We start from the raw sequence: 26,046 nt of genomic DNA, 5'->3' as shown, positions 1-26,046 counted from the left end.
CTCGTATAGGTCCAGACGGAGGCACGCTGGCAGAAGGCTGCAGGGGAAGCCTGGGCTGCTGGGCTGGCACCTCTCTGCAGCACTAAACTCCCTCCTTCACATATCGGCAAAGTGTGGCTGGCAGGGCAGCAGAAGCCCTGCAGTGATGCTGGCAAAGAGTGACGGAGCTCCCTGCAAAGTTTCAGTTTCCTAATGGGAGGCTAGAGTCAATTTCAGAGGCCACGCGATCTGTCCCCCTGCAGCAATCGCAGCGGCATCTGCTGATGTAACAAACATGACAGGAATTCCTGCAATGGGGAGGGAAAAGGGGCCTGGGATTCCATAAAGAGAAAAAAAAAATGAAGAAGAAAGGATGAAAGAAAGCAAGACAGCATACTCCTATCAGGCTAATTAGAGGGTGGATTTTCTCAATTATAGGATAATGTTTGTAATTCCAGCCTTCGAAGGTTTATGCAAGTGACAGCTAACGTGGGTCAGGCCTGCGTTCCTCTCGCCCACACAAACCTGGAGTGAGCCGTGCTCCTTTGGTATTGTAAGTAGAGACTAGCATGACCCAACTCACCCTATGCTCCCAACACCCCACAACACCAGGAAGGGAGGTTTGCAATTTGAATGCAGCTCCTGCTTTGGCAAATGTTCTCTCTTGTTATAATGGCCTGAAGTAAACTCCCGCTCCAAAGTCCCCCAAACACAGCAGCCAGCCTCCACCCGGCTAGGAGGCAGCATGAACAGTTGAATTGGGCATTGGATTGGGAGACAGGACACCCGGGCTCCATTCTTGGCTTGGTCACGTACCTGCTGTTTGACCCTGGCCAGGTCACTTCACCTCTCCATGCCTGTTTCCAAGCCCCGCCTTTGTCTGTCTTGCTCATTTCGATTGTCAGCTCTTCAGGGCAGGGACTGTCTCGCACTCTGTGCATGGGCAGCACCCAGCACAATGGGCCTCTGATCTCAGTTGGGGCCTCTACTGTATCACCTGTACTAAGAGCATGCTAGACATCAGCCCAGCCTCCTGCCCTCACTACAATGGCGTGAAGCTCTTTAACATCCACACGGATCAGGAGCGTCTGCACGTTCTCTCCCCGCTGTCGCTGCCCGGGGGGTGCAGGATAGCAACAGCTCCGCAGTTGGTGGCTGATGGCGGATTTGTTACAATACTTGAGACTATTCGCTTATATGGAACATCTGGGGCTAGAAGTGACCTATTTCTATAGCCAACATTCAACTTCCAAAAGGAAAACAGAACTGCTGCTTGAAGTTTCCCGTCAGGGACAACTTGATGAAGTGGAAGAGAAAAACATTGCTTCGTTTATTTAGCAGTCCCAGGAATTTCTAAACAAAGCTTGAGTCACTCACTACATAACATCTCCCCTTCCTCCGCTGGCCTGCGCTGCACTGAATCCAGCATCCCTCCCTGGTCCTATTCTTGAGCCTGTAGCTGGCCTTGTTAGCCACGCAGAGGTAGCAACAGCCCCCTGTAACTGATAACATTTCCCCCTTACCTAGCGGACCAAGGGAAGCAGAAACCCTTGGCTGAGCGACTAATGCCGGAGCGGAGGGGTTTTGTGCTGCTTGAACTGGCCTTGGCTGCCTTAGTCCATCGGTACCTGATAAACGGGAAGAACAGCACGTGCAATTGACGACTGTCCCTGTAAAATACTAAGCCAGGTAAGCTGGAGTTTTTCCACAAATGCAAACAAGGAGCTTGGCTAGTGACCCAGGAGGCGAGCCAGAGAGGCGGCCTGACGCTAGCTTGGCTCTGCTCGTGAGTGACCCTCGGAGGGGTCAGTGCCCCGCCGTGGGGAATTTCCTTGAATTTCGGCCAGAAAGGCAGACCAGCTAAATGGCACATTCCGGTGACCATGACCCGACACGGAGGTGCACATGGCTTCAAGAAGCCGAGCCGGCTCTCTGCCTTCACACTTCTTGGCTTATCCCTAGAGCTGGTTTAGCAGTTGAGGGGCTCCCACCAAAGCAATGTATGAGGGCCCCCTCTCTCCCCGGCTATGCCAGAGCCTCTTCTGCCTTCAAGAACCAATAACAGTACCTGCCCGCGGCAGCAAGCTCCGTGTGCCCACTTTGTTGTAGGGCTCCGGCTCTCCAGGGCATGGAATGGGAAGCCAGGGAGTGGCGCACGGTGCAGCTTTCACCACAGAGCTGTTCTTAGGAAGGTTCGTCTCCGCCATGGCACTCCGGAGCCAGAGTTGGACAGGACTGCAGCGGCTGGGGAGCGTTGGTCTGGGGTGGCCATTGCTTCCCCAGCTGCAGTCCGTGTGACAGGCGCCTCTGTGTTCTACAGAAACCAGGCAGAGGAGGAGATGGCTAATCAACCTGAACAGTTTGCCGAGGCTAGAGTCAACTTAGAAAGTCAGCTCTCCCCACCCCACACGGGCCCCAGAGGTGAACAGCAGAAGTTTGGCAAAAAGCCTGTTGAGCTACTTCACAAACACAACCCCCACATACACCCAGATCCTTAACAGACCAAACTGCCTGTAATTGTGATTGTCCACAATTAGGGCCTGAGAGATACCAGTGTCACCTCCATGTCCGTTAGTGGTATTGCAAATGCCTGAGACTTGGGTATTGTCCATGTCTAATCAGTGCTGATGCTCATGTATTATCAAGGAATAAGCTAGCGCGGTTCTGTACTAGATGGCTAGTTTGTCATCCATGCACACAGATGAAATTCCTGCTTCCTAGGCTAGCACCGCTGCATGCTCAGCTTACCCATCTGCAGCGTGTCGGGGAATCAGATCAGCAGACCTGAACCATGCATCTTTGCATGGGTCCTTTGTAAAGTCCTTTATTTCTGCAGCTTCTCCACACTCACAGGGCTGAGGTTCTCTAGCTACATTTGCACCTGGGGGTTACTAGACACTTCAGTGACCGGTGCAGATCAATACCTACAATGGACTAGATGGATAAAAGCTCTGGCCCAAATCAATCCTCTCAGACCAGCTCAAAGTACCTTATTTCCACTTGTTTAAACAGAGCCTTGAACTTCACTGGCTCTTTAGTCTCCATAGCTCAAGGAGAGATGAAAGTTGGGGTTGTAGCTAAAACACCAGAGTAGGACTCAGAAGACCAGGGGTTAATTGCCTGCTCTGCGGCAGGTTCCCTGAGTGACTTGGACAAGTCAATTCATCTTGCTGGGCCTTGTGGCCCCATTTGCAAAATGGGAGCAATATTAATCCTTCTTTTCTCCCACTGCTTGTGTATTCAGATCGTAAGCTCTTGTGCATGTCTTTTACCATATGTTTGTACAGCCCCTAGCACAGCGGAGCGTTGATCTGGTTGGCTCCTTCTGTGTTACCATAATACAAATAATAAATTAACTAACTAATAGTAACAACAGGCTCGCTCCTGACAGATGTTGACTGTCTCGGTTTCCATTGATGTGAATGGATGAGGTCCCACACTAGGACTGGGCTCTAAGTGACATTAAGGGACAGATTGCGATGTCCTTACTCATGGTAAATAGTACCTGACACTACAAGTAGTCTGACTGGGATTACCAGTGGCGTAAGGCGCTACTCAGTGTGTGCCAAGGTATCGCAGTCTGGCCCCGAGTTTGTATTTCTGATTCAAAGACCAAATTCTGCAAGAAAGACCCATCAGATACGTTACAAAGACCTCAAGCAGGACCAGCTCCAGGCACCAGCCCAGCAAGCAGGTGCTTGGGGCGGCCAAGGGGAAGGGGCGGCACGTTGGGCTGTTCGGTGGCAATTCGGCGGCAGGTCCCTCTTGGAGGGAAGCACCTGCCGCCGAATTCCCGCCGAAGAAGAAAGCGGTGCGGTGGAGCTGCCGCCGGAGTGCCGCCGATTGCAATTGCGATCGCAGGTTGGTTTTTTTCCCCCGCCGCTTGGGGCAGCAAAAACCCTGGAGCCGGTCCTGCCCTCAAGACAGCTGCGGCAACATGGGCCCTAAGCCTTCGCGGAAGCACAGACTTTCCACAACGAAATCTACGCGGACGTTAACGTAGATCCAAGGCTGCAAACGACATTGCAGCTCTCTTGCTTTAGGGCTGTCCAGCCACGCTGAGAATTAGGGGCTGTTTTTTCCAGGGTTGCAGCCCTGATCTAGGAGTTCAGTGACTAAAAATGGACGCAGGCAGACAATTATCCTTTCACGGAGCGGAGGCTGATGCTTTCCGAAGATCTATGCTGCAGCAATGAGAAAACCCCTCTGCTAAATGTAATTATACCCTGGGTGCCCCGTGCTTTGCAATTTGCCATTTCCAGGCTAGTCACCGGAATTGCTACAGTCTGAGCCATTGACTGCTGTCTGGGGTGGGGGGACTGGCTCAGCTTGTTCCACAACTGATATTTGAAAAGGGGGGGGAAGGGAGGGCGGCGGGTTGGTAAGTAGCATGTTAGCCTTATGTCCAGTCTTTAAGGAATTCAGTCAGCCTTCATTACGAGAGCAGTAGTTAGATGAGTCATTCTGTGGCTATGTGGCTTTAACAGGGACTTCAAGCAGAAGCAACCTATAATTGCACATTAGGAGAAGGATGCTTAAAGTAATCAGATGTTCCAGTCACAGTCCACCACCCTGCTAGTTTTATTAGGGGGAGGGGAGTAAGGGAAGGGGTGTAACCCATCCAACTCCTCCTCATGTTCAGAGACAAAATGTAGGCCACACAAACACCATTTGCTCCCTTTGCTACCAAGGCAGGGTGACACTGCTCTCAGTGAAACCACATTTTGACACTGGCAAGATAAGAAAGGTAAATATGCAGTGGTGGCAGCACAGGGCAAGGATCAACCAGAGCGCTAGGCCTTGGGATGGATCCTTTGGGGGTGCTGAGGGCTCCCAAACCCCACCTACTGCAATAGAAGTCAGGAGCCCGCGGACCCTCCCAGGATCGGGCCATGAGGACCGCTCGGCTGGAAACAAACACAAGTTGGACAGCGATCGTGCCAGTTCAGTGTTCTTGGAGAGTGGTCCCTTTAGGCAGAGCTGAGAGTGGAGCTGAAGGACAGGAGTTTCATAGGCAGTTATGATAGGTTGAGGAGGGAGTTTAGCATGCGGGGGTGAAAAATGCATTACTGCAGCAAGGGACAGCTTATCACATCTCATCTTCACCTTCCCATTGGCCCAGCTCCGTCAACAAACCTGCTTCCAAAACCACGGCTCCCTCAGACCACCCAGCCCCTGTGGAGCACTTCCCCCACCTCTGTGAGGATCATTGGCCTCATCTTCCCAAGGGGACGCTGAGGAACGGAACAGCGAATTGACTCACCCAGAGCCAGAAACCATACAATGGATGTATAACCCGTCTGCTGGCTAGCACGTATTGTGTAGTCGGGTTACCCATGTGATACAGGAGCTAAATTGATCTAGGGCTTTTTACTTGGTTGATTTGTTTTAAATAACACTCCCGAGCGGGAGCGCTAGGTTGGCTGCGCTAACCGTTCGTGCAATTCGCTCATCTTCAGGCTCAGCCTAGAGGGAAACAACCCCATTCCCAACCCTAGCCCCCCATGCAACACAAGCCTGTAGGGGGAGTCTGGGTCCTCCTAGAGGAAGGTCTCAGGCATTGTGTCTGATCTTCAAGCACAAAGGCCCAGATAGCATTTAAGGCCAGAAAGGACCATCCAAACTGACCACCTATATCTCATAAGACACTCACAGGGGGTTAGACTAGATGACCCTTGTGATCCCTTCTAACCCTATGGTTCTATGAACACCCCCACACCAAACCCAACAACGGAAATTAGATCCAAGTATTATAGTCCACAGGAAACTCAACGATGATGTGCCACAGATGCAGTGAGCTAATACCTGAGGCCCCTGAGATGCCAGGGAGTTGACTAAGTGAGGTGTACCTAGATAATCCCAGCAAATGACCTGCACTCCCTGCTGCAGAGGAAGGCAAAAAGCCTGCAAGGTCACCGCCAATGTGACCTGGGGGAACGTTCCTTCACAACCCCACCTATGGTCATCAGTTGGACCCTGAGCATGAGCCAGCCAGCTAAGCACAGGAGAGAGAACATCCTTGGTCCCATCTCAGAGCCCTGGCCTTCCCTGCACAGCATCCCATCTCCAGTTGTGCCTATCTCTGTTGCTTCAGAGAAAGGAGATCAAAAAAAACCACCAATGGGAAGTTAGGGGCCTATACACCTTTGAGTAGCAGGTGCAAAGTCCATAAGAAACAATATTCCCAGTAGAGTAAAGGAAGCAGGGCAAATACTCTACAAGCAGGGGGCACGCGCTAGTGAACCCTGCTTCTATAGCTGATCTTAATGGGAAGATACCACGGGGCCAAGCCTTCAGTTTCTCAAGTGTTCCCAAGGGCCCACTCTGGGACAAAATGAAATCCCATTTGTGGGAATTCAGCCTAATCTATAATCTCAAGTGAGCAGCCAATGGCTGGATGCCAGAATACAAAATGTGCTCGTTCCAGTCAGTGGTAGAGCAAGTTATCATCTGCATATGTCTTACTCCACTTTGAAACGGAGGTGGTGCTCGGCCCCAGCACCTCGGAGAATCAGACTCTTTGCTTGGACAGCATTCATCAGGCAAGCTGCCTACACTCTCAAGACCACAGTCAAAGGACAGACAACTTCTGTGACGTCCTCTGTCCTATCCCTGCTGCCCTGGGTCCGCTGGGAACAAACTGTCTTCCTCGTATCTGCAGATCAATGAGACATTTGTCTTGTACTTGGCATTGGGCAGGCTGCAAAGCTTCCGTGCGCCGGATCACCTAAACACAGCTATAAATGGAAAGAGGAGTCTCGCAGACAGAGGCAACCCTCATTCTGTGCTCTCACATTTAACACACCCAGCGCCACACCAGCAACAAGGAGGCAGCGTGGTTACAGGGGAAACTGCAGTGTAGTGTAAAAGATCAGCTAATTACTGCCTCTAATTACAGAGATTAGACCTGTCACAGCATTCAAAATGCATCTTAATTGCAGGCATTAATATAAGTGGGTGACACCCTCTGAACTCCAAGGCTAGGGACGCAGCTGAGAGTTACAAGATGGTGTGTCTTTAAAACATGGGGCCGGCTTACCTCGCGGCAGTCCAAGACTCCCAGATTTCCCTGTTTGTTCATTTTTTGAGATGCCTGGCCCAGACCATCACCTCCTGGGACCTGTCCCCTCCAGCCGCAGAAATGGCGGCCACAGGCATTTTGATGAACATAGATTGTACAGTCCAACCCATCGGAAACACCGTAACTATTCTACTGTGGACCTGGAGTGCCAAACAGGCCTGCTTCATAGGCAATCCTATCGCATGGACAGATGGGGAAACAGGTTAAATGACTTAGCCAAGGCCACACAAAATCTGTGGCAGAGCTAAGAAGAGAAGCCAGCTCTGACTCTCATTCCTGGGCCTCAGCTACAGTTAACCTTCTCCCTTTCATTAAATACAGTGAGCTCCCTTTAAATGGCACCGAGTAGGGGTGACAAAGCTGTCTTTATATTTGACACCCAGCCAATGTTACTGCAGCAGCTTAGGCTGTTATGGTGGCTCATAGTTGGCCCACCACTGCCTCTGCAAAGTGGTGACACCCGAATAAGAGAAGCAACTCAGAACTTCTGGGACCTTCTTTTGAGCTCCCGTGACGCAAGCTTGGCCCATCAGCTTTAGAACTTGGTCTAGAAATCTGACAGCTGTGCTGCTCCTAGAGCAATTGACAGGTAGGTCTTCACTAAAAGGGCACACAAACCCTGCACTGAGGCACAGCCATCCCACCTCCTCGAGACCTGAGAGTACACAGCCCACAGGAAACCACTGCCCCAGCCCTGCACCACCCAAAAAGAGGGATGTGATTGCAGAGGGAACACCTACAGCCCTTTTAGCAAAGGCATTTACCATCAATTGCCCCAAATGGAGAGGTGTTTTATGGCAAACTGATGCCCCCTGCAGCAGTACACTAATGTCCTTAGCACCACTTACTGCTGTTGATGGAAAAGCCAGCAGCCAAGTTTGGGAGTCATGCCCTTAACAAGGGTCACGAAGCGATACATTCTTCAGAACAAGCCTGCCACCAGGACTGCCCATGTCCCCTTGCAAACCACATGTCTCATGGTGCCAGCACCTCCTCAGCTGGCATTATGACAGTAGCATAATATGTGGTCAGCAGGAAATCTACATCCATATCCCTGCAAAACAGAGGCTCTCCCATGGCCTGGACGCTGAGCTCCATGGTGATGCACGGTTGCATTTGCTTGGGAGTTTAGGTCTATATGCTGCATGAGGAAAGACATCTCTTTATAAATGAGAAATGAAGTCTTAAAACACCTGCTCTGGGCTTATTGGCACTGGGTGTGTCCCTCACCACCCAGCTAGGACTAAGATTTCACTAAGACACCACTGCTGGAGTTTAGGTGTGTGCGCACACATTGAATACAGCCCACTCAATCATCCTTCACTGGCAGCTGTAACGTACCTCTCTTTGTTCGAGGCAAGAATGAGTAATGTTTGAGAAAAATATATATTTTTTATTTGATTCAAAAAGAGGGACCCAAATCTCAGCTGTAAACATTGATAGCCCCTTTCTGATAACAACTAGTACTTTCCACCAACATCCTTTTATAGAGTTTGATCCGCTCCAACAATGAAAGGGCAACTCTGTCAGGAGTTTCGCTGCTCCACTCAGGGTCAGATCAGTTCAGAGAGGCAGTTTATTCACTAGGTCATGAACAGTCATTGTGGGACCTAGTAGTAGTACAGAGAAGACAACCTAAAAAGGAACTGGAGAGAATCACTTTTAAAGTGACTTTCTATTCTCTCAGAGCCCCTGCAAGGTTCAGGCACACTTGGCAAGGGGTCAAAGGAGTTTTGAACTGGATATGAAGTTTTTGTTCATGAGTTACATACCAAGGAGATGCATCAGCTGTAAGCAGCGAGCAAGCATCCAAACAGGCAGGGTTAGGTGTAGGTTTCAGTCGAAGCCAACAGCTGCAGTAGAAGGGCAAGCCCCCTTCTACTTTGGGGAGAGACAGCAAGGGGCACGTTCTTGCCTGGAGTAGGCTAGCGCCAGCCCCATGACAGCAACCACATGGGACTGGTGACAAAGGGGGATTTGGCCTCAAGGCGTTGGTCTAGAAAAGTGTGTCTGTTTCCTGCTGCTGGAGATGCCATCCTGCTCACGGCTACTGTAACAGAACCTCAGGCAGCTCTAGCTCGCTTTCTCAGAATAAGGAAGAAGGGATGGCGATTGTCAGCATTTCCAGACCAGCTCACGCCCCCCCCCCCCCCCCCGAGAGAGTTCAGTATTGAGAGCTAAACTCCTGAGTGACCCTCTGGGAGCCAAGCATTTCTTGCACCTATCTAAGCGGTGTACGCCCCTGTGAGATATTAAGACCATGTTCACACATCTCATTGTAGCAGCTCAGCAATTTTTTTACCCACGTGAGGCTCCATCTTGTTTTACAGTCCACTAGCAGTGTTTAAATATTCCCCATGCAATTGGGGGGGGGGGGGGGGGGGAGATAAGCTGTTCCCTACCAACTACTGCTAGCCAGTTAAACACCCTCCCACCACCAGTAATTTGACAAGCCGTTCGGGAAGGAACGGTGCAGCATACTGAAGTAGAAAAATCTTCTTGGTGATAGGAAGTATACCAGCACCCATGTACGCAAGCCTCTGGAGTAGCCTCTAGTTTAGGGACTAGACTGCCTGAAGTGCAAACAGGGAGCATTTAGACACCAAGATTGGAATTCAGATTCTTTGAAGGACTGTGTGTACACCTTAAATCTCATGCCAACTCAGCCAATTTGTAGATTGATCAGTCATTTTTAGGGGGGGGGCAGGGCCTGAAATATTAAAGCTACCCTACCCTTGTGCATGAAGTAAACAAGAAACCTGCTGAATTCAATACACTGTATTTATTTGTAACAGATTCTAAAGAATCTAGTGAGTCTATGTCAAGCCCATTGCATGACAAGTGATACAGATGCAGAAAAAAATAATGCACATTTGAAACAAAACAAAAAAAAACGAAAAAAGAGTGCCGGACTATAGGAATCTTCAGATTTTCTACAAGTGGTAGCATATCACACTGCAAGGAATCAACCACTCCCATTCACAAGAGTGCCATACCCCACACACGCCACAAATCAAAAGTGCAACCTTAGTTTAAGTCCCCCTCCCCCCCACCACTCAAGCCTTCAGTTGTGGGGAAACTTTACATTCTGTTAAAGAGGGAGTTCTGTCACTGCCCTGGAAAGATAGTTTAGTGCATCTACCTTCACACGTTGTGGTAAAGAGTACGAGAGAAGCCTCCCTGCCCCCCCCCAAAATAAAGTAAAATTAAATAAGTGCAGCATGCTACAGATCAGCTGTGTTAATAGTAAGTTTAGTAAAAAAGTGCAAAGCCAGGTCCCCCCTTAAAGTGAGTGAGGATTGCATGTCTAGAGATCCTAGTTAGTTTTCAAAAAAACAGCCTTTAAACCAGTTTTTCAGCACAAGGAAAAACTAATTTGAAACCCCTCTGTCAGGCATTGCAACAGGAAGCAGGCTCTGGGCAGCAAGTCGTATGTAGCAGTTTACCCCATAAGCTGTATCATGTAAATAAACATGTACGATCTGAGAGCATGAGGTCATTGTTAAACCTACAAACTATGACAGGTAGTGGCAGGGCCCTGTTCTTCACAGTTCTTACTGGATAAAGATGAAAGCAGCAAAGTTGGGGCAGATTTGTTTAAGCTTGTTAGTATTCAGAGAAATGCATTCACAAGCTCCAACCCTCCCTCCCCTGCACACTCCCCCCCGCGCAAGAAGGTAAAATTCTGGTTATACATATTCCAAGTATCTAATCTTTATTAGATTGTTCAGTCTGCCCAGCCGTGGTACAGTTTTATAACAACCAGAAGACAAGTTAGTAAAAATACTCAAGTATATTAGCCTTTGAAGAAGCACCATGAAGTGACTAGTGTTGTGTACTCCCAGAGCGGCGCACTTCTCTTTTTGAGCAGAAAATGCCTCATGTCTCAGTTGTACCAGCGTCACAAACCCATGCATAGTTAAGTCTCAGAATGTGATGTTGCAAAAGAATGGGTAAGCAATCCAGACAACTCAGGGCAGGACTGTTTGTACTCTATACACACACACACACCACAACTTCAAAGGCAGAACATTTGCATAAGATACACCAAAATGCTCTCAGGCATAAAGGTTTGTTTTGATTTTTTTTTTTTTTTTTTTAAAAAGACATACCTTTTCCTAAAGCCAAACTTAAGTGGGTTTTTTTTTGGCACAAAAGAAGTCATGTTTCATTTCTAATGAGATTACGAATCTGTTGCTCAGATGTGGAATTGTGTAGCTGAAAAAAAAAAAACAAACCAGGCTGCTTTTGACAAAAGGGCAGAGAAAGGAAGATTTCTTCTCTAGCCAAGGCAGGCTAGCATCAAGAGAATCTGCTAGAACTCCAAGACTGAATCGAATACTTGAGGGACAGGGCTCGAAGCATTTGACCTAAAACTGGCTCCAACCTACATAAAATCAACTGCTACGGTTAATGGTTTGACAAGCCAATAGTTGGTTTGTGCTTCAGGACAAGCCTGGTCTTTCCCAGATAGCCCAGCTGGCCACTGGTTGTTTGGGCATTAAAACCACACTGCATGCCAAAAAGTAGCAGCATTCCCAATTCCCTAGAAGACGTACTAGTAGAACCCAGGGCAGACTCCCAAACACATCCCCTGCATTACTGTTTATGTACACAAGTTAGCTGAGAATTTTGGAGCTTTTTAGTGAATACTTGGATGGGGGTCTACTGCTTCCCATTTCCAGAAAGCTCTAAACAGCATTCTCCACAACCCCAGTGTCCAGTATTACATTCAATGCCAACCCCCACCTCTGTGTGACTCAGCTTTGACTACTATTAGATACTGTTAGCTGGTCCTTCACGAGCAGCAAGCCATGCCAAAAGCCTTAGCAATACGTCACCTGCAATCCAACATCTGTTATGTTACTAGAAATGATCAAATGACCCCCTCCCATCCCAAACAAAACATTTTCATCTTGAGACATCCCCACACAAGCACTTAGGGACCTTAGCCCCTGACAAAAACAAAAAATAAAGGTTTACAGTACAATTGTGTTTATATTGTTACAGGCACTTAAGAACAGGATTCTTTGGTCCTTCAAAGGAATCAGCCACCCTGGCTTCTATCTTCAGAAACCATGAGTCTGCACAAACCTTAACACCTCCTGCACCCAAAAGGAAATTCAGACTGATTTGCATTTCAGGGCAGTGCAGCTCTACCTTTAGTCTAACCCTACAAACCCCCTAACTCCCCCGTTGCCTACATAATTCATAAGTCTTCCTGTAAACATTTCGGATCATCTACAGTTTCCAATAACACTGCACATCCAATCTCCACAGCGTACAGCAGACACAGCTAGTTCCAAACAAACTTGGGAACAAGAAACTCTCGAGAAAGAGTCCAGTATATTGCCTTTTGTCACAGTTCTTCCAGAAGGCTGCCAAGGCCAGGGAGCACCCTGGAATACAGATCCTGGAGAGTGCTGTCCATGCTCAGTTACAAGGAAGCCATGTTGGGTAGGAGTGACTGCAAGGCCGAAGGGGTTGCACATGGGTGACGTAGTAGTTGAAGTTTATTTCACTGACGTAGGGTGCTGGCTGATAGTAGCAGGTCACATTGGTTACCGTCGGGATGATGTTCTGCTCAGCCAGCACTCTCACAGCCAGCATGGCAATGAGGTTCAGAGTTTGCCTCCTTTCATGTCCCATCAGGCACACTGTACTTTCATTCACCACCCGGTGCAGGGTCATTAGGCAGTCATACCTTTTGCTCTCCATCCCAACAAAGTGACTCTGAAGGTAACACTCGAGCTTCCGCTGCTGTTCTCCAATGTCAGAAAAGTCTATGAAAAACCTAGAGCACATGTATCTCTGTAGCGCCTTCATATCTACTTCAGACTTGGGCTTAAACCCCCTCACCAGGAGATTGCAGTACTTCAGAAGCCCACCACCTCTAATTTCTTCTGGGTTCCTGGTGGCGATGATTCGGCTCCTGAGATGGTCCATCGCTTCCCCAAAGTCCCCATACATGCTTTCCCCAGTGACTGTGGGGTGGAAGTTCTCAGACATGGGGTTCTCTGAACACTCTCTGAATAGTAACAGTGAATCCAATATGATCTGGAAGGAGTCCACGCTGAACTCAAACTGCCGTCTGAGAGAGTCCACAAATTTGAGTTCCACATTTTTCCCACTGTTATTAGACAGTGATATAAGGCTCCAGCGGTCTGTTTCATTACATACTTTCACTAGTTTCTGCACATATGCCTCCTTCAGAGTCATGGGGGTGATCTTGTCTTTGTTTACGCCTTCTGGGAGGAAGTCCAGGAGACAGTCCATGACCACATCTTTAACTAGCTGGAAAGAATCCTCACTCTTCAGATCCACACAAAAAATGAGGTCCAAGTCTTTGTACCCTAGGCCACTATCTTGATGTAGGACATGGCTAGCTGCTGAGCCATTCAACCTGACATTATGGACTGCAATTCCCTTCTTTTCCAGACGGCTGCGGACCACCTGAGATACAGAGAGAGAGAGTGTCATTGTTCTATATAGTACTAAGGTAGCGTTCTTAGAATGAGATTTTAGAACTGACATTGGGCCTGCATGTTGAAGTAGGTCATGCCAGCATAACAAAAAGGAGATGGGTGGTCATTCCTATTACAAACAGGGACGTTTGGAGGTACTCCAGAGAGAAAGGCTAGAGAGACCTATACACTTCAAAAGCCTACATGTTTGTAGCAGTCACTGGATTTAAAAGGGGCCTCAACTGCTTGTTCTTACATTAGTTGTGCTCCTGGCAGAAAGTGAACATCTGTACTCCTGCTTCTGTTCTACAGCTGTTAACTGCTCCCACCCAATTATCTCCAGGCAGCAACTGTCTGAGCAGGTTCACTGCAAGATTGGTTTCCTCAAGTCTCTTGATTCTTATCAAATAAGTTTTAGGTAACAGTTTTGGCTCATTAATCTGAAACTACGACTGATCCAGTGAGAAGTGCCCAAATGCAGAAACAGTGAAGTCCCAATTTTTATTTGATTGATTGGAGTAGCCGTATTTGTACATGTTTTAGAAGTTCTCCTAACCTTGCCAAGACTCATTAAAGGCAAACTAAGAAGCTAGAGTTGCTGAAATGCACTTGCCATAAGTATGCAAGTTCATGTCTTAACTAGTAAGTGTATCCTAATAATTTCCAATATGTCAGTGTTTTGCATATGACATCTTGCCAGGTTTAAGAGGCAACTTTTCATCTAACAGGTGTTACCTTGAGCAATTTTAATCCTGCCTCCTCAATATTGACACACCCGCAAATACACCTCTGAAGCTTTGTTCATTTAATATGAAGCTGAATCACTTTCCTGATGACAAACGTGCATTAGGCTGAAAGAACCCCAAGATGATAAAATATGAACTACCTATTCCAGACATCAGCTAGCAATGGAGGATGGTAACTTCTTAGCAAAACATTTGAGCTCTATATTTTATTACGCACAACCAGGAACTCAAACTGAGTACTTTGGCACAGATTCAATCTTCCTTTAATATCAGGATATTCAGACAAAGTTGAAAATGAAGTCTGAAGCCAACATCAAGAAAGCCCAAGAATCCTAAAAAAAAAAGCTAGTCCTCAACTTGATTTACCTAATGTGCCCCTGAAATTATTGAAGTGTTTGGGCACAATAGGCAAGAGGTACTATTCCAGAACAAATAGTTCAGCCACAACTTTGAATGTAACTGGAACCAGTTCCAGTCTAGAAGAGTTTTCCTAGTTAAGTGGAAACTAACTGTAGAGTTTCAACTAATCTTAACAATTTATGCTATGCTGCCCTGCAGTTATAGTACCTAGTTCTGACGGGGACTCTTCCTTTTCCAGCTGGATGGGGTGTCCCACTAATCAATACGTGTCAGGCCCATGAACTAGACTTTAAGAATTCCATTTTGGATCAAGCTTAATGAGAAGTTAGAGAGCCACCAATACTTACTGGAAGGTTAATGGTATCAAAACATCGCTAATTTAGATCAGCTAGTTTCGTGAAGGCTCGTATCGCTTAGCTGCAAGTCTGAAACGGCACTTTCAAGCAAGCAGAGGGTATTCTGGTGCAAGTTGTGAATGTTGGAAAACATGGAATTTTACAACTTTACACACTTGGGATTTTACACAAGATGTGGTTCTTATGCTGGGACTTCCTATTTACTCTCTGGCAGGAGCTACTGGAGCTAAGTTGGACATTCACCTGGACTCACTGCCAAATTGTAAGATTCACATATCAAGCCACAGGGAATGAGCCATCTACTATTAGAGATGTCAAATACCCACCAGTGCATGCATTCTTACCAACACATCAGGTAGGTTAGTAGTAAGCTCAAACCAGATTTCGGGACAGTGCATAGTTAGGTTGCTCATTTTCACATATAGAGCAGACATTTCCATCTCCCATTCAATGGGCAAGGAATGCTTTCTATTTAGGAATTGTTTATAATCAAGTCAAATAAGTTCAGAGTATGAAGAAAGAAACTTCATACCAATTATGGTCAATCACAGTGAACGCATGTTAGACCAGAGTTACAAAATTGTATCTTCCCCCACGTGCATATTATTTTGAATATGATGTAGGGGCTACAGTTTTGCACTAGTCAGTCTAGTATTAGATATAGGTCAAGGAGATTGATGCAGAATCAGGACCAGGGTTTGGATTAAATTAACATTAGAGTCTCAAAGTCTTTGCTGCATACAATAGGAACTCAGATCCCCGTTGGGTTAAGATTCATCCCAAGACCTAAAAGACAGATGTTTGGGATTCAGGATTCAACATCCCTGCTCTCTGAAATCCAGGGGGGTTTATGGTTGCAGTTCTCTGAATAGTCCAAATGCTCATGGCCAGAAGAGTTTAAAACACTAACAGCCCATGAAGGTAGTACACTGCCTATGTGTCCAGCTGACTAACAATACAATCCTGCTCCAACATAAGTCAATGAGAAATTCCAACGTATATGAATGGCAACAGGATTAGGCACAAACCAAACAAGAACAGCCGTACTGGGTCAGACCAAAGGTCCATCTAGTGCAGTAGCCTGTCTGGGACAGTGGCCAATGCCAGGTGCCCCAGAGGGAATGAACAGAACAGGGAATCAAGTGATCCATCCCCTGTCGCCCATTCACAGCTTCTGGCAAACAGAGGCTAGGAATACCTTCCCTGCCCATCCTGGCTAATAGCCATTGAGGGACCTATCCTCCATGAATTTATCTAGTTCTTTTTTGAACCAAACCTTGTAAGATTCAAATGTCTGGGGAGTGAGTGTTCTCTCATGGACCACACCACACTGTTCCAAAGGATACCTGCCCATGCAGAAGGCTGGATACGAGTAGTAGGATCTGTTGTCCCAACTGTAGAGGGACAAGAGCATTTGAAATCTATTACTCACTACTAGCACTAGGATAACGCATACAGGAGGATAGAGAAGTGTTCCTAAGAGGATTGTCAGAAGCAGGTCAGTAGTACAGAGTACCTCACTATATATGGTACAGCTGAGCAATTCTGACAATCAGGTGGCAGGCACTAACAAAACGTGCCTTCATTTTGGCCTGGTATTCTCTACCTCATTTGAGTAGCTGGTTATATATAACCAAGCATTACAAAGTGACTGCCTTTTTAGGTTACTTGTTTCAGATTACTCAGACCTAAATTCTGAGACTGCCAACGTGCCTGGCCAGAATTACTGTCCTGAGTATACACAGTAAATTGCTAGTGGCAAGATTGTAAACATCCTTTAATCCACTATTGCACAGCTAAGACTAAAGGAAGAACATTTCACTTTAGTTTAGTTACTGTTCTGGATATTAAATTTCACAATTGGTGGAACATTTGATGCTAGATATCTGGCTTCTGCCAATGTCAGCTTTCCACCGCTCTAGACAAATCAAGCTTAGCACTCTAATAGTGTCTTATCATTTGCTTCATTAAATCTTTCATGTCATACATATGCACTTCAACAAAATTTGGAGGTCCAATTGAGTTAGCATAACCATAAGGGCTCTATATTAGCTGAAGTCACATTGCTTTGTATTTAAAAAAAAAAGTCCACTTGATCAATTTCCAAACTTAAGTGAAGTACTCCAAGAGGTAGAGATCTTGAAATCCTAGATTAGTTTCTTGTGAAAGCCAGTTTGGTTTGGGAATAGGCTTTTTAATGAGAAGCCAACATGCTTGATTTTACATTTGATGAGTCATTACTAAGGAATGAAGAAGCCTCCCTTCCGTGAATACACAGCAACTTATTTGAACTACCGACAACCAGCAACCGTATTAGGATGTTACATGGAAGATGTGTGCATCTGATGCACAAATGGAGACTCAAGGATCCACAGTGCAAATGCAGAGAGACCACCAAGCCATGGGGCACTTGTTCAATCTTTCGTGTCCAGGAGATATAGTACTCTGCATCTCCTGAAGCCCTCAAATGAATGGCAAGCCTTTGTACGAAGCTGTGAATTTCCATATGAAAAGTGCAATATTAAAGCACTGCTGTTATTACTTTATGGTTAACCAGTCCCTGTTAATTTGGGAAGATTATGAAAACCACTGCTCTATGCCATAATCTAGTTTTTTTCCCCTTGTGACCCAACTGAAGAAAATTGCTGATGCCTGCGACCCAACAGAGCTGGGGATGAGGGGTTTCAGGGTGTAGGAGGGGCTCAGGGCTGGGGTGGGATCAGGAATGAGGGGCTCTGGGCTGGGAGTGCAGGCTCTGGAGTGGGGCTAGGGAATGAGGGGTTTGGGGTGCAGGAAGGGACTCTGGGTTTGGAGGGGCTCAGGGCTGGGGATTACCTCGGGCGGCTCCCGGTCAGCCGCACAGCAGGGATGCTAAGGCAGGCTTCCTGCCTGTCCTGGCACCGCAGACCACTCTATGGCCTGGAAGCGGCCAGCAGCAGGTCCGGCTCCATGTGGCTCTCACCCACAGGCACTGCCCAGCCGGTGCTCAGGGCAGGGGCAGCGCACAGAGCCTGGTGGGCCCTCCCGCCCCCCCACCCAGGAGCTGGACCTGCTGCTGGCTGCTTCCAGGGCACACAGCATAGTGTTAGAACAAGTAGGGACTAGCCTGCCTTAGCCAGGTAGCACCACCGATGGGACTTTTAACAGCCTGGCTGGCGGTGCTGACCGGAGCCACCGCAACCCAGTTCTGGTTCATGAGGCACAGTTTGAAGACCACTGGCATAGAGTACACAGTTTAAAGTCAGTTTGACAAGAACTGAAGGACACTTAAATTTGATGCAACCTTTAAGGAAGTGTTTACAAAATACAAGGCTGTGTTTCCAACAGGCATAATGCATTTTATGGAAACAGTTTAAATAGCCACTCCCCTTCAATCTTTGCCACCCAGATTTTGCAGCTCTGGGAAACTTCAGTTAGCACCAACTCGAATCATTGGACCAGCTGATAGGGCAGAGTAAACAGCATAAGTGAGAAGTAACTTGTATTTACAATTCATTTTTAATCTAATGTTTTGGTAAAGAAGCCACTTTCCAACTTGTTTTGGAGCGAACAGTGATCCTTTCACATTAAGCATTACTTCTGTTATAGTTGGTAATGGAGCAAACTATAGATTAAGTCCCTAGTGGTCCTAAATCCACCAATAATAAATTGGAATAGAACACATTCTCTTAAATGTCTGACACTTCAATATAAGTAGTGTAACCGTGCAAGCAAGACTAACTGCATCTGTTTGTCCCTACACAGCTGAAGTTTAGCTTTCATTATTCAGACCTCAGAAGTCTGAGATGGGGTCATCGGGTCCCAGCATTAATTTACATTGACAAATCCAGACATTTAACATCCCCTTGACATTCAGGGAAGGGAGGCTGAACTGTACAGCTTTAAGTGTCGCAAAAAAAATTCACAAACTAGTTGGTGGCCATTAGTGCCTTTGCTGCCGTATCTGCTGCATCTATCCTATCGTAAAGCTTCTCACAGCCTTACAGAACCTAGCCTGGGCTGATGGAGTCTGAATTTCGTTATTACAAACATCTGTTTTTAATATGTGCAGTAAAGTAGTCCCATGTTGCCCTCTACCGATGTGGCAGTTCTAAATGAACTTTGCTATTGACACAAATAAGATGAATGCAGGACATCCTGCATCCAAGACTGAGTTTTTAGGTTAACAGGAAAATGTCAACATGAAGACAAGGGACAAGCCAAGACACAGTAGAACGTTAATAGACACAGGGAATCTAATCCCAAGGCAATTCTGAATTACTTTGCCTGTGATGACCCCTTGGTTTCCTGTACATCATGTGCTTCAGTCTGGGTGAGGGAGCAGCAAGAACCAGAGGCCTTGCATAGTAAGAGATGGATGTAGAGTGAAAAATCTACCATCTTAGCTTCGGCTAGTAGAAGTATTTGCTTCAGCTGGAGAATTCCTGAGCCTGGGTGGCAAGATGCCAAGAGTGAGAGACCAATATCACGGTCTCAGCAGTTTTATTTTCTGCTAGCAGATTTCAAGCCCCATATAAGCAGAAAGTGAGAGCAAGCGCAGGACCAGCCTCATCAGGGCAGAGTCCAACACTTCTGCACAAACTGTGTACGAAAAATCAGTGAGTCAACAGTGGCCTCTAAAGTTTCTGGTGACCTCCTTTTCCTATGCAGGGAGCCTACCAGCTGGTTTGGAAAAACTGGACGAGTTTCAGGTAGCCCCATAGCATGCTCGACTATGGAGGAACTGCCCTTGCCCAAACATGCAGTCTGTCTCCATCAAGCAGGGGGATTTAAACACAAGTTGTTCTGGAGAGGGAGACACCCTTTGGCAGAAAATACTGGGTCTCTGCATATCACAGCTCCCTGCCATCCCCATGGCAGTTTCTCAAACAGGAGCGGGTCAGAACAGCTCCCATTGGAAGCTCTGCCTTTGCCAAGTCACAAGCCCCATGTATGGGGGGACCCTTTGAACCCAGGCTTGCTAGCTGATCTGCTGGCTTCCAACAGCCCAGCGCGCAGGACTGCAGCAGATCCACGTTAGCAGCGCTGGGCAGGAGCCACCGCACACTTCTATGGGATAGGGGTGACCTTTAACAGGGAGGTGAGTTGCAGGAGGGCCTACAAGGCCCCCTCCTTTGCCAGGATCGTGCACAAGGGACCCTCCCCCTCCCCATGATGTCACACCAGGGAGCCAGTGGTCCCTCTCCACCATACCATGGAGTGTGGGGAGCCAGTGGGGGGCACCAGCCACCCCTCCCCCATGCCATACATGGGGTGGTGCACCAGGCACCCCTCCCCCCAGTGTTGTGCACATTGGGGAGCCAGGCCTCCCCCATACATAGGGGGGAGAACCAGGCACCCCCCTACCCCCTCCTCCATACATAGTGGGGAGCCAGTGGGGGGGGGCACCAGGCACCCCTCCCCCCAGTGTTGCACACAGTGGGGAGCCAGGCGCCCCCCCACACCTCCCCAGGGTCATGCATGGCAAGGGATCCCCCCCCTTGTCAGGGGCTGGCTCTAGCCCGCCGAGGACCCCCTGCCCCGCCGGGGGACTGAGGGACACGCCCCCCCTCACCTGCACGATCCTGCGGGGCCGCACGGACAGGGTAGGGAAGTTGCCCCGGCCGTGGATGGGCACAGCCTCGCCCAGGATCTGGTCCAGCCGCTGCACCTGCTCCCAGCTCAGCACGCTGAACCGGCCGCCGGGCCGCTCCGAGCCGCCAGCCCCGGGCGCCCCCGCTGACAGCATCGCCACCCGCCCCGCGCCGCTCCTGGGAAACGCCACCGGAAGCCGAGCCGAAGTCACCCGGAAGCGGGCAAGAAAACAACCGGAAGTGAGGGGCTTAAAAAAACAACAACGAAACAATTCTGAGGGGAGGCTGAGGAGAACCCGTGTGAGCCGGCGCCGTGTCCGAACTCCCCGTGCTGCGCGCCGGCGACGCTGAACACTGCAGTCGCCTAGCTCCCCGGAGCCGCTTTATATACCCGACCCGCCGTGCCCCGATTGGCCTGGCCCAGCCACCAATCCCCGCAGCACTCCGGATCCTTCAAGCACTCTCATTGGCCACAGGGAGGGTTGGGAGGAGGAGCTTCTTTCCAGATTCGCCAATCGGGGGATGGGGCGGGGGGGGGGGAAAGGCGGAGCCAATGAGAGGGCTAGGGAAAGCTGGCTCGGGCCCAGAGGCCAGTCTTGTCCCCTTCGCTGTACGGGGATCCCGTCTGTGATTGGTCAGGGAAAGGAGCCTGGGATTTAAAGGGAGACGCACCGCCCGAAGGAGCTAGAACTGCCTTGGAATTAGAGGGGATCTAGAGGAGGGAGGGGGGAAGCTGGAGCTGGGGACTTGGGAGGAGGGGGCTTTGGGAGAATGGAAATGGGGGGGGGGAATCTGAGGGGATGAAATTGGGACTGGGGGCGTATGTGAATCTGGGGACTGGGGTGGTGCCCTCATGGGGACACCAACAGCAGCTGGGAACAACAGAGCCACCAAGGACTTTGCCGGAGTGTATCGGGCCCAGCGATGTATTTGTACAGGAGCTAGGGAGAGTCACTCTTTTCCCCACTCAAATCACCCTGCAAGGTCCTAGTTCTGTGGCGATTTATCTGCAGAGGGGAAGTCAGTGACACCCTACTCTAAACGATCTGTCCCCTAGGTCTAGACCTTCAGCAGCTTCCCGGTCCAGGAAATGTATCTTTCCCCTTCTTCCTGAATTTCTGTGGTTTGCACTGTCATAATAATACCTTGCATTTTATGACATTTGCTAAATATATTGTGATGCACTGTTTACTTTAGTTCATGGCTTCGAGGCTTTTGCATAGCTTCCCTCCCTAACTAGGAATTTTGTGAATAAGCCTCAGCCTGAACCATCTACAGTGCTGGTCATAGGGAGTTAAACATGCCTTATGCTGAGACTGAGAGATTAAAGGAGCTCAATCTATTTAGTTTATCAAGAGAAGGTTAACAGGCGACTTGATTGCAGTCTACAATTACCCACACAGGGAAAAGATATCTGATACTAGAAGGTTCTTTAATCTAGTAGACAAAGGCATAACACAATCCATTCTCAGGAAGCTGAGGTAATTGAAGTTCAAAAGGAAAATAAGGTGCACATTTTTAAAAGTGAGGTTAATTGACCATTGAATCATTCTACCAAGGGATGTGGTACATTCTCCATCGCTTGGAGTCCTGAAATCAGCACTGGGTGTCTTTCTAAAAGCCATGCTCTAGTTCACCCCCAAGTTGTTGAGTTACGTGCAGGAATCGCTGGGTACAATCTATGGCCTGTGTTACACAGGAGGTCACACTAGACGGGCATGATAATCCCTTCTGGTCTTAAAATCTCTGAATCTACAAGAGTGCCGGGGTGGATCTGTGCTGTTCTTAGCAAGTGGTATAGTGATTGTCACGGGCTGGAATCCATGTTGGATTAGTCACTCGGAAGTCAACATGTGTCAGTTTTAGCAGGTTCAGCGACTTGAACTGTAAGCTCTTCAGGGCAGAGAACACTTGTGGCTCTGTCTGTACAGCGCCTAGCACAATGGCCTCAAACTTGGTTGGGACCTGTAGGCCCTGCTTTAACATAGATAATAATGTTTTTCTCTCTTTTCAGAATTGGCTCATCTCCGAACCTTTTTTTAATGTGTAAATGTTATTTCTGGATTCCAGAGGGTTCACGTTTCACAATGACATTTATGCAGCCCCAGAGTTGCAAGTGGTGGAATTTATAGCCAACTAACAAAGGAAGATCTGTCCCAGGGATCTTACAATGGAAACTGGAGTTTCCTCAGTGAGAAGCGATAAAGGGTGGAGGAAGTGGGTATGGAAGAACGAAGGCTGCAACAGTGAAAGATCGTGATGTCCTTAGCGTTATTTATGCAGCTTACTGCAATATATTAAGATTTGGGGGCAGCATCCAGAACCAGGTCTGGGCTGGGGAAGGAGGGATCTGAAGGAGGAGACTGCGTGGCGCACAGGACATGGGAGGCTATTCCGGCAGATGTGTTAATATGAGAAATGGCTCCTCTGCTCATGGAAGAAGATAGTCATAGATATGTAGGGCTGGAAGTGATCTCAAGAGATCACTCAGTACATCCCCCCCACACACACACTGAGGCAAGATTAAGTATGCCTTGAGATGCTGCTGTGATACTCCAAATGCTAGTTTCTTGGGTGCAGTGGCATCCCTAAAAGTGTCAAAATATTGCTTCTCTGCCCATGACGTCTGCACACCTCACAGCACAGATTACACCCAGCCCCAGAGAGGAGAAAGAGACCGAGGGGCCATATGTCACTCTTTAGGGAGACAGGGAAAGAACCAGCATTGTCCTGTCCTTCATGGCGGATGGAGCAATGGGATTGATCATTCCCTTCCAGCCAAGAGGCTCTCCTAGCACTGGGAACAGAGGGCTGCATAAACAGGGATGATAGTTGCTGCCTTTTGCCTATGAGCACAAGTAAATCCTGCCCTTAGTTACACCCAGGCAATCCATTTAACTTCAGTGGAGTTGCCAGGGTGTAAGTCAGAGCAGGATCGGGCCCTGTGACTGCCTATGTTTCATGGTGTTTTATGATAAGTCATAACCAACTGAAACGAAACGAAAGTGACGTGAGAATACGACCTTCGTACGGAGAAGCGCCTCTGTTTATACACTTCCACTCTTTCAGCTCTGCCACCAACCTAGGAGTCCTGCCCAAGAAGCAGAGCACGTAACGCTGGCCCCGGTGCTATTAAGCCATATTAAAGCTCTGTCTAGTCTGGCATTGTCCTGCCACAGAAGCTGTTATCTTATGATAAAGTCTTGGCAGGCAGCCAACACCACCGTAGCGTTTCAGACTCTGGATTTATTAAACATGGCTTTAGTCACATTCGGAGAGAGAATTGAAGAGGGCTGGGGGAGTGGGGGAGATGTTGGGCATGGTTAAGGTTGACTGAGGAGGCATTCTAGTAGGATCTAAGAGACAAGTTGCTGTCTGAGAAAGCGACCCCGGGAAACGTTCAAAAGAGGGAAGGAAGAAGGCTGCACAGTTCTGGAACAAAGCAGTTAAGCACCCACATGTCCCTGAAAGTGCCTTTGAAAATCTGAGCCTGAAAGAATAATGGGGAAGATTTTCTAAAGCATGTAAGGGATTTAGGAGCACAGATTGCATTGAAAATAATTGGAACTTGTGCTCTTAATTCTCTTTGGTGCTTTTGAAACTCCTCCTTTAATCATAATGGTTATTATTATAGCTGGTGATTTATATGCTGTGATGGCACGGCAAATGCACGCAGCATTTGATTAAACAGAAAGTCTGGCACGTTCACTAACTGGGGGAACATACAATCTAAATGTCCATCTGCCCTGCAGCTTCGGACATTCCAGGAACCTGCTCACGACGCAGGTGACACCCAAGGTGATTAATGCGCTGGGCCATTTTACAGTGCAGATAACTGGGTCTCTGATCTGTGCTAAAGCCCTAGGCCCCCATCTTGCAATACGTTCCCTCTCGGAGTCTGGCTATGTGGAACTCGGACTTCCCAAAGCTCTACCGTGGATCAAGGACATGCCTAAGTTCCCATCTACACACCAACATTATTTGTACTCTTTGTATTGCGGTAACCCCTGCAAGGCCCAGTCAGGGTCCCTTGTGCTAGACATCGTTCACATACATAGCAAAAAGACAGTCCTTGCCCCATTTCACTTACAATCAAACTAGAAGACAAGAGCCAACAGGTGGATACAATGAACAGACAGGGGTTGCTGGGGGAGGAGGGGAAGGAACACCCGCTAACAGGGAAACAGTTATGATCAGTGGAACCAACAGCAGTCACAGCGCCCCCTGCCTAGCTATTGTTTCATGTTTTGTAGGCATCACAACCCAGAGGGGTTTAAGGCGGGATTTGGAGCACAACGAGATGGTCTTTCAGATTTTTACGGGGAGCTCCTCCTCCCACACATAAGAGGTGGCATGGGAGAAAGACGACAAACTAGACCACTGAGCGCTCCAAGCGGGCATTGTTGGGGGAGTGGAGGCAGAGCTGGCAGCTCAGTCATGTATATGAGATGATAGCTAAGGTGGAGATAGGCCCTAAAAATGAAGACAAGTAGTTTGTGCTGGATGTGGTGGGAAAGGCGAGTCAGTGGAGAGATTCATTTATGGGGCTTCAGCTCCCATGAGTCCTACTGATTGGGCACTGCACTCATGCAGAGCAGAATTTGCCTCCAAGACATGATGAGTTGAGACACGCTAAGATGTCAGACAGCGGCTCAGGTGACAGAGGGCTGGATTATTGATGAGAAGAAAAAAGGTGGTGCAGATTTCTGGAAGAAAGGAAATGTCCGGTTAATTACATAAGAGATGCACATTGCCACCGGCTTCTGAGAAGAGCAAGGCGCTCTGGGAACCGAGGAAAATAACACCGGCTGACTGAATGAGCAAATTAAACACAGCCTGAATACCGAGCTCCACAGTTAGTGTTTAGAACTGAATTAGCCAAAAGAGCCAGAGAGAAAAACTCAGGAGGCAGAAAATAGGTCAGGGTTAATTTATTCTTGCTCAATAAGGATTGTACTAGCCACCTATTGAGTACTAGTTGTCCCATTTTAATAAATGAACCTCAAACGTTTCGATCTTTGCCCCACGTGAAGTTAGTGGTGTCTGGTGAGCGTAAATGGAACTGGGAGCCCATCTTTGCTACTATTTATAGCAAATGCATCCAACTGGTAGAGCTGACGCTGGGAGCTATGATCGGGTTGCGTGCTGGGCAGCATGCAGTAAAATTATGAAATGTCCTGTAATACTGAAACTGCCATGACCTGGCTAGTGTGTATGTGCTTAGAACAGGTGTTGACGACATAGCAGTTAAAATGCCAGTGGTTTATGGCACCTTGGTCTATCACAGGTGGATCTGTGCCATCTTTAGTGACAGTGGGTAGCTTTAGTGAGGAAAGGGCAGTGGAGACAAGGTTTATTAGTCTTACAGAGTTAAATGCTGCCTGAAACGCGTAAGCAGCGGTCAGCTCTGTTGCCTTTAAACCTGCTCCCACCCGGAAGTGCAGAAAGCAGACACACTCGCTTCACTGTTATTGGTCTTGCTGGTAA

General features: G+C 48.1%; 2 protein-coding genes across 2 annotated transcripts in view; both read right to left on the bottom strand.

The window, feature by feature from the left end:
* KDF1 (keratinocyte differentiation factor 1) overlaps positions 1–20,678 on the bottom strand; it is a 116,881-nt gene extending 96,203 nt beyond the window's left edge. Inside the window, exon 1 of the mRNA XM_042844669.2 lies at positions 20,541–20,678. The gene's annotated coding sequence lies outside the window, so the exon portion shown is untranslated. The remainder of the gene's footprint in view (positions 1–20,540) is intronic.
* On the bottom strand, positions 9,824–20,929 carry TENT5B (terminal nucleotidyltransferase 5B). Its single transcript, XM_005302006.5, has 2 exons — positions 20,541–20,929; positions 9,824–13,513 (listed from the first exon to the last, which is right to left on the bottom strand). Exons 1-2 carry the CDS (start codon positions 20,712–20,714, stop codon positions 12,494–12,496), a joined length of 1,194 nt encoding a protein of 397 aa, XP_005302063.1. The 5' UTR covers positions 20,715–20,929; the 3' UTR covers positions 9,824–12,493.
* Between the last annotated feature and the right edge of the window lie 5,117 nt (positions 20,930–26,046).

Source organism: Chrysemys picta, chromosome 23 (assembly GCF_011386835.1).
Source record: "Chrysemys picta bellii isolate R12L10 chromosome 23, ASM1138683v2, whole genome shotgun sequence".
Classification (NCBI taxonomy): Eukaryota; Metazoa; Chordata; order Testudines; family Emydidae; genus Chrysemys; species Chrysemys picta.
Note: the sequence above shows the minus strand (reverse complement) of the source record. Positions and strands in the feature narration are given on the sequence as shown.

Bases quoted from the DNA above. Each gene is read 5' to 3' on its own strand.
- TENT5B (XM_005302006.5), bottom strand. From the start codon at position 20,714: ATGCTGTCAGCGGGGGCGCCCGGGGCTGGCGGCTCGGAGCGGCCCGGC. The intron at 13,514-20,540 runs GTGAGGGGGGGC...TCTGTATCTCAG, and splicing joins GGCCCCGCAGGATCGTGCAG to GTGGTCCGCAGCCGTCTGGA.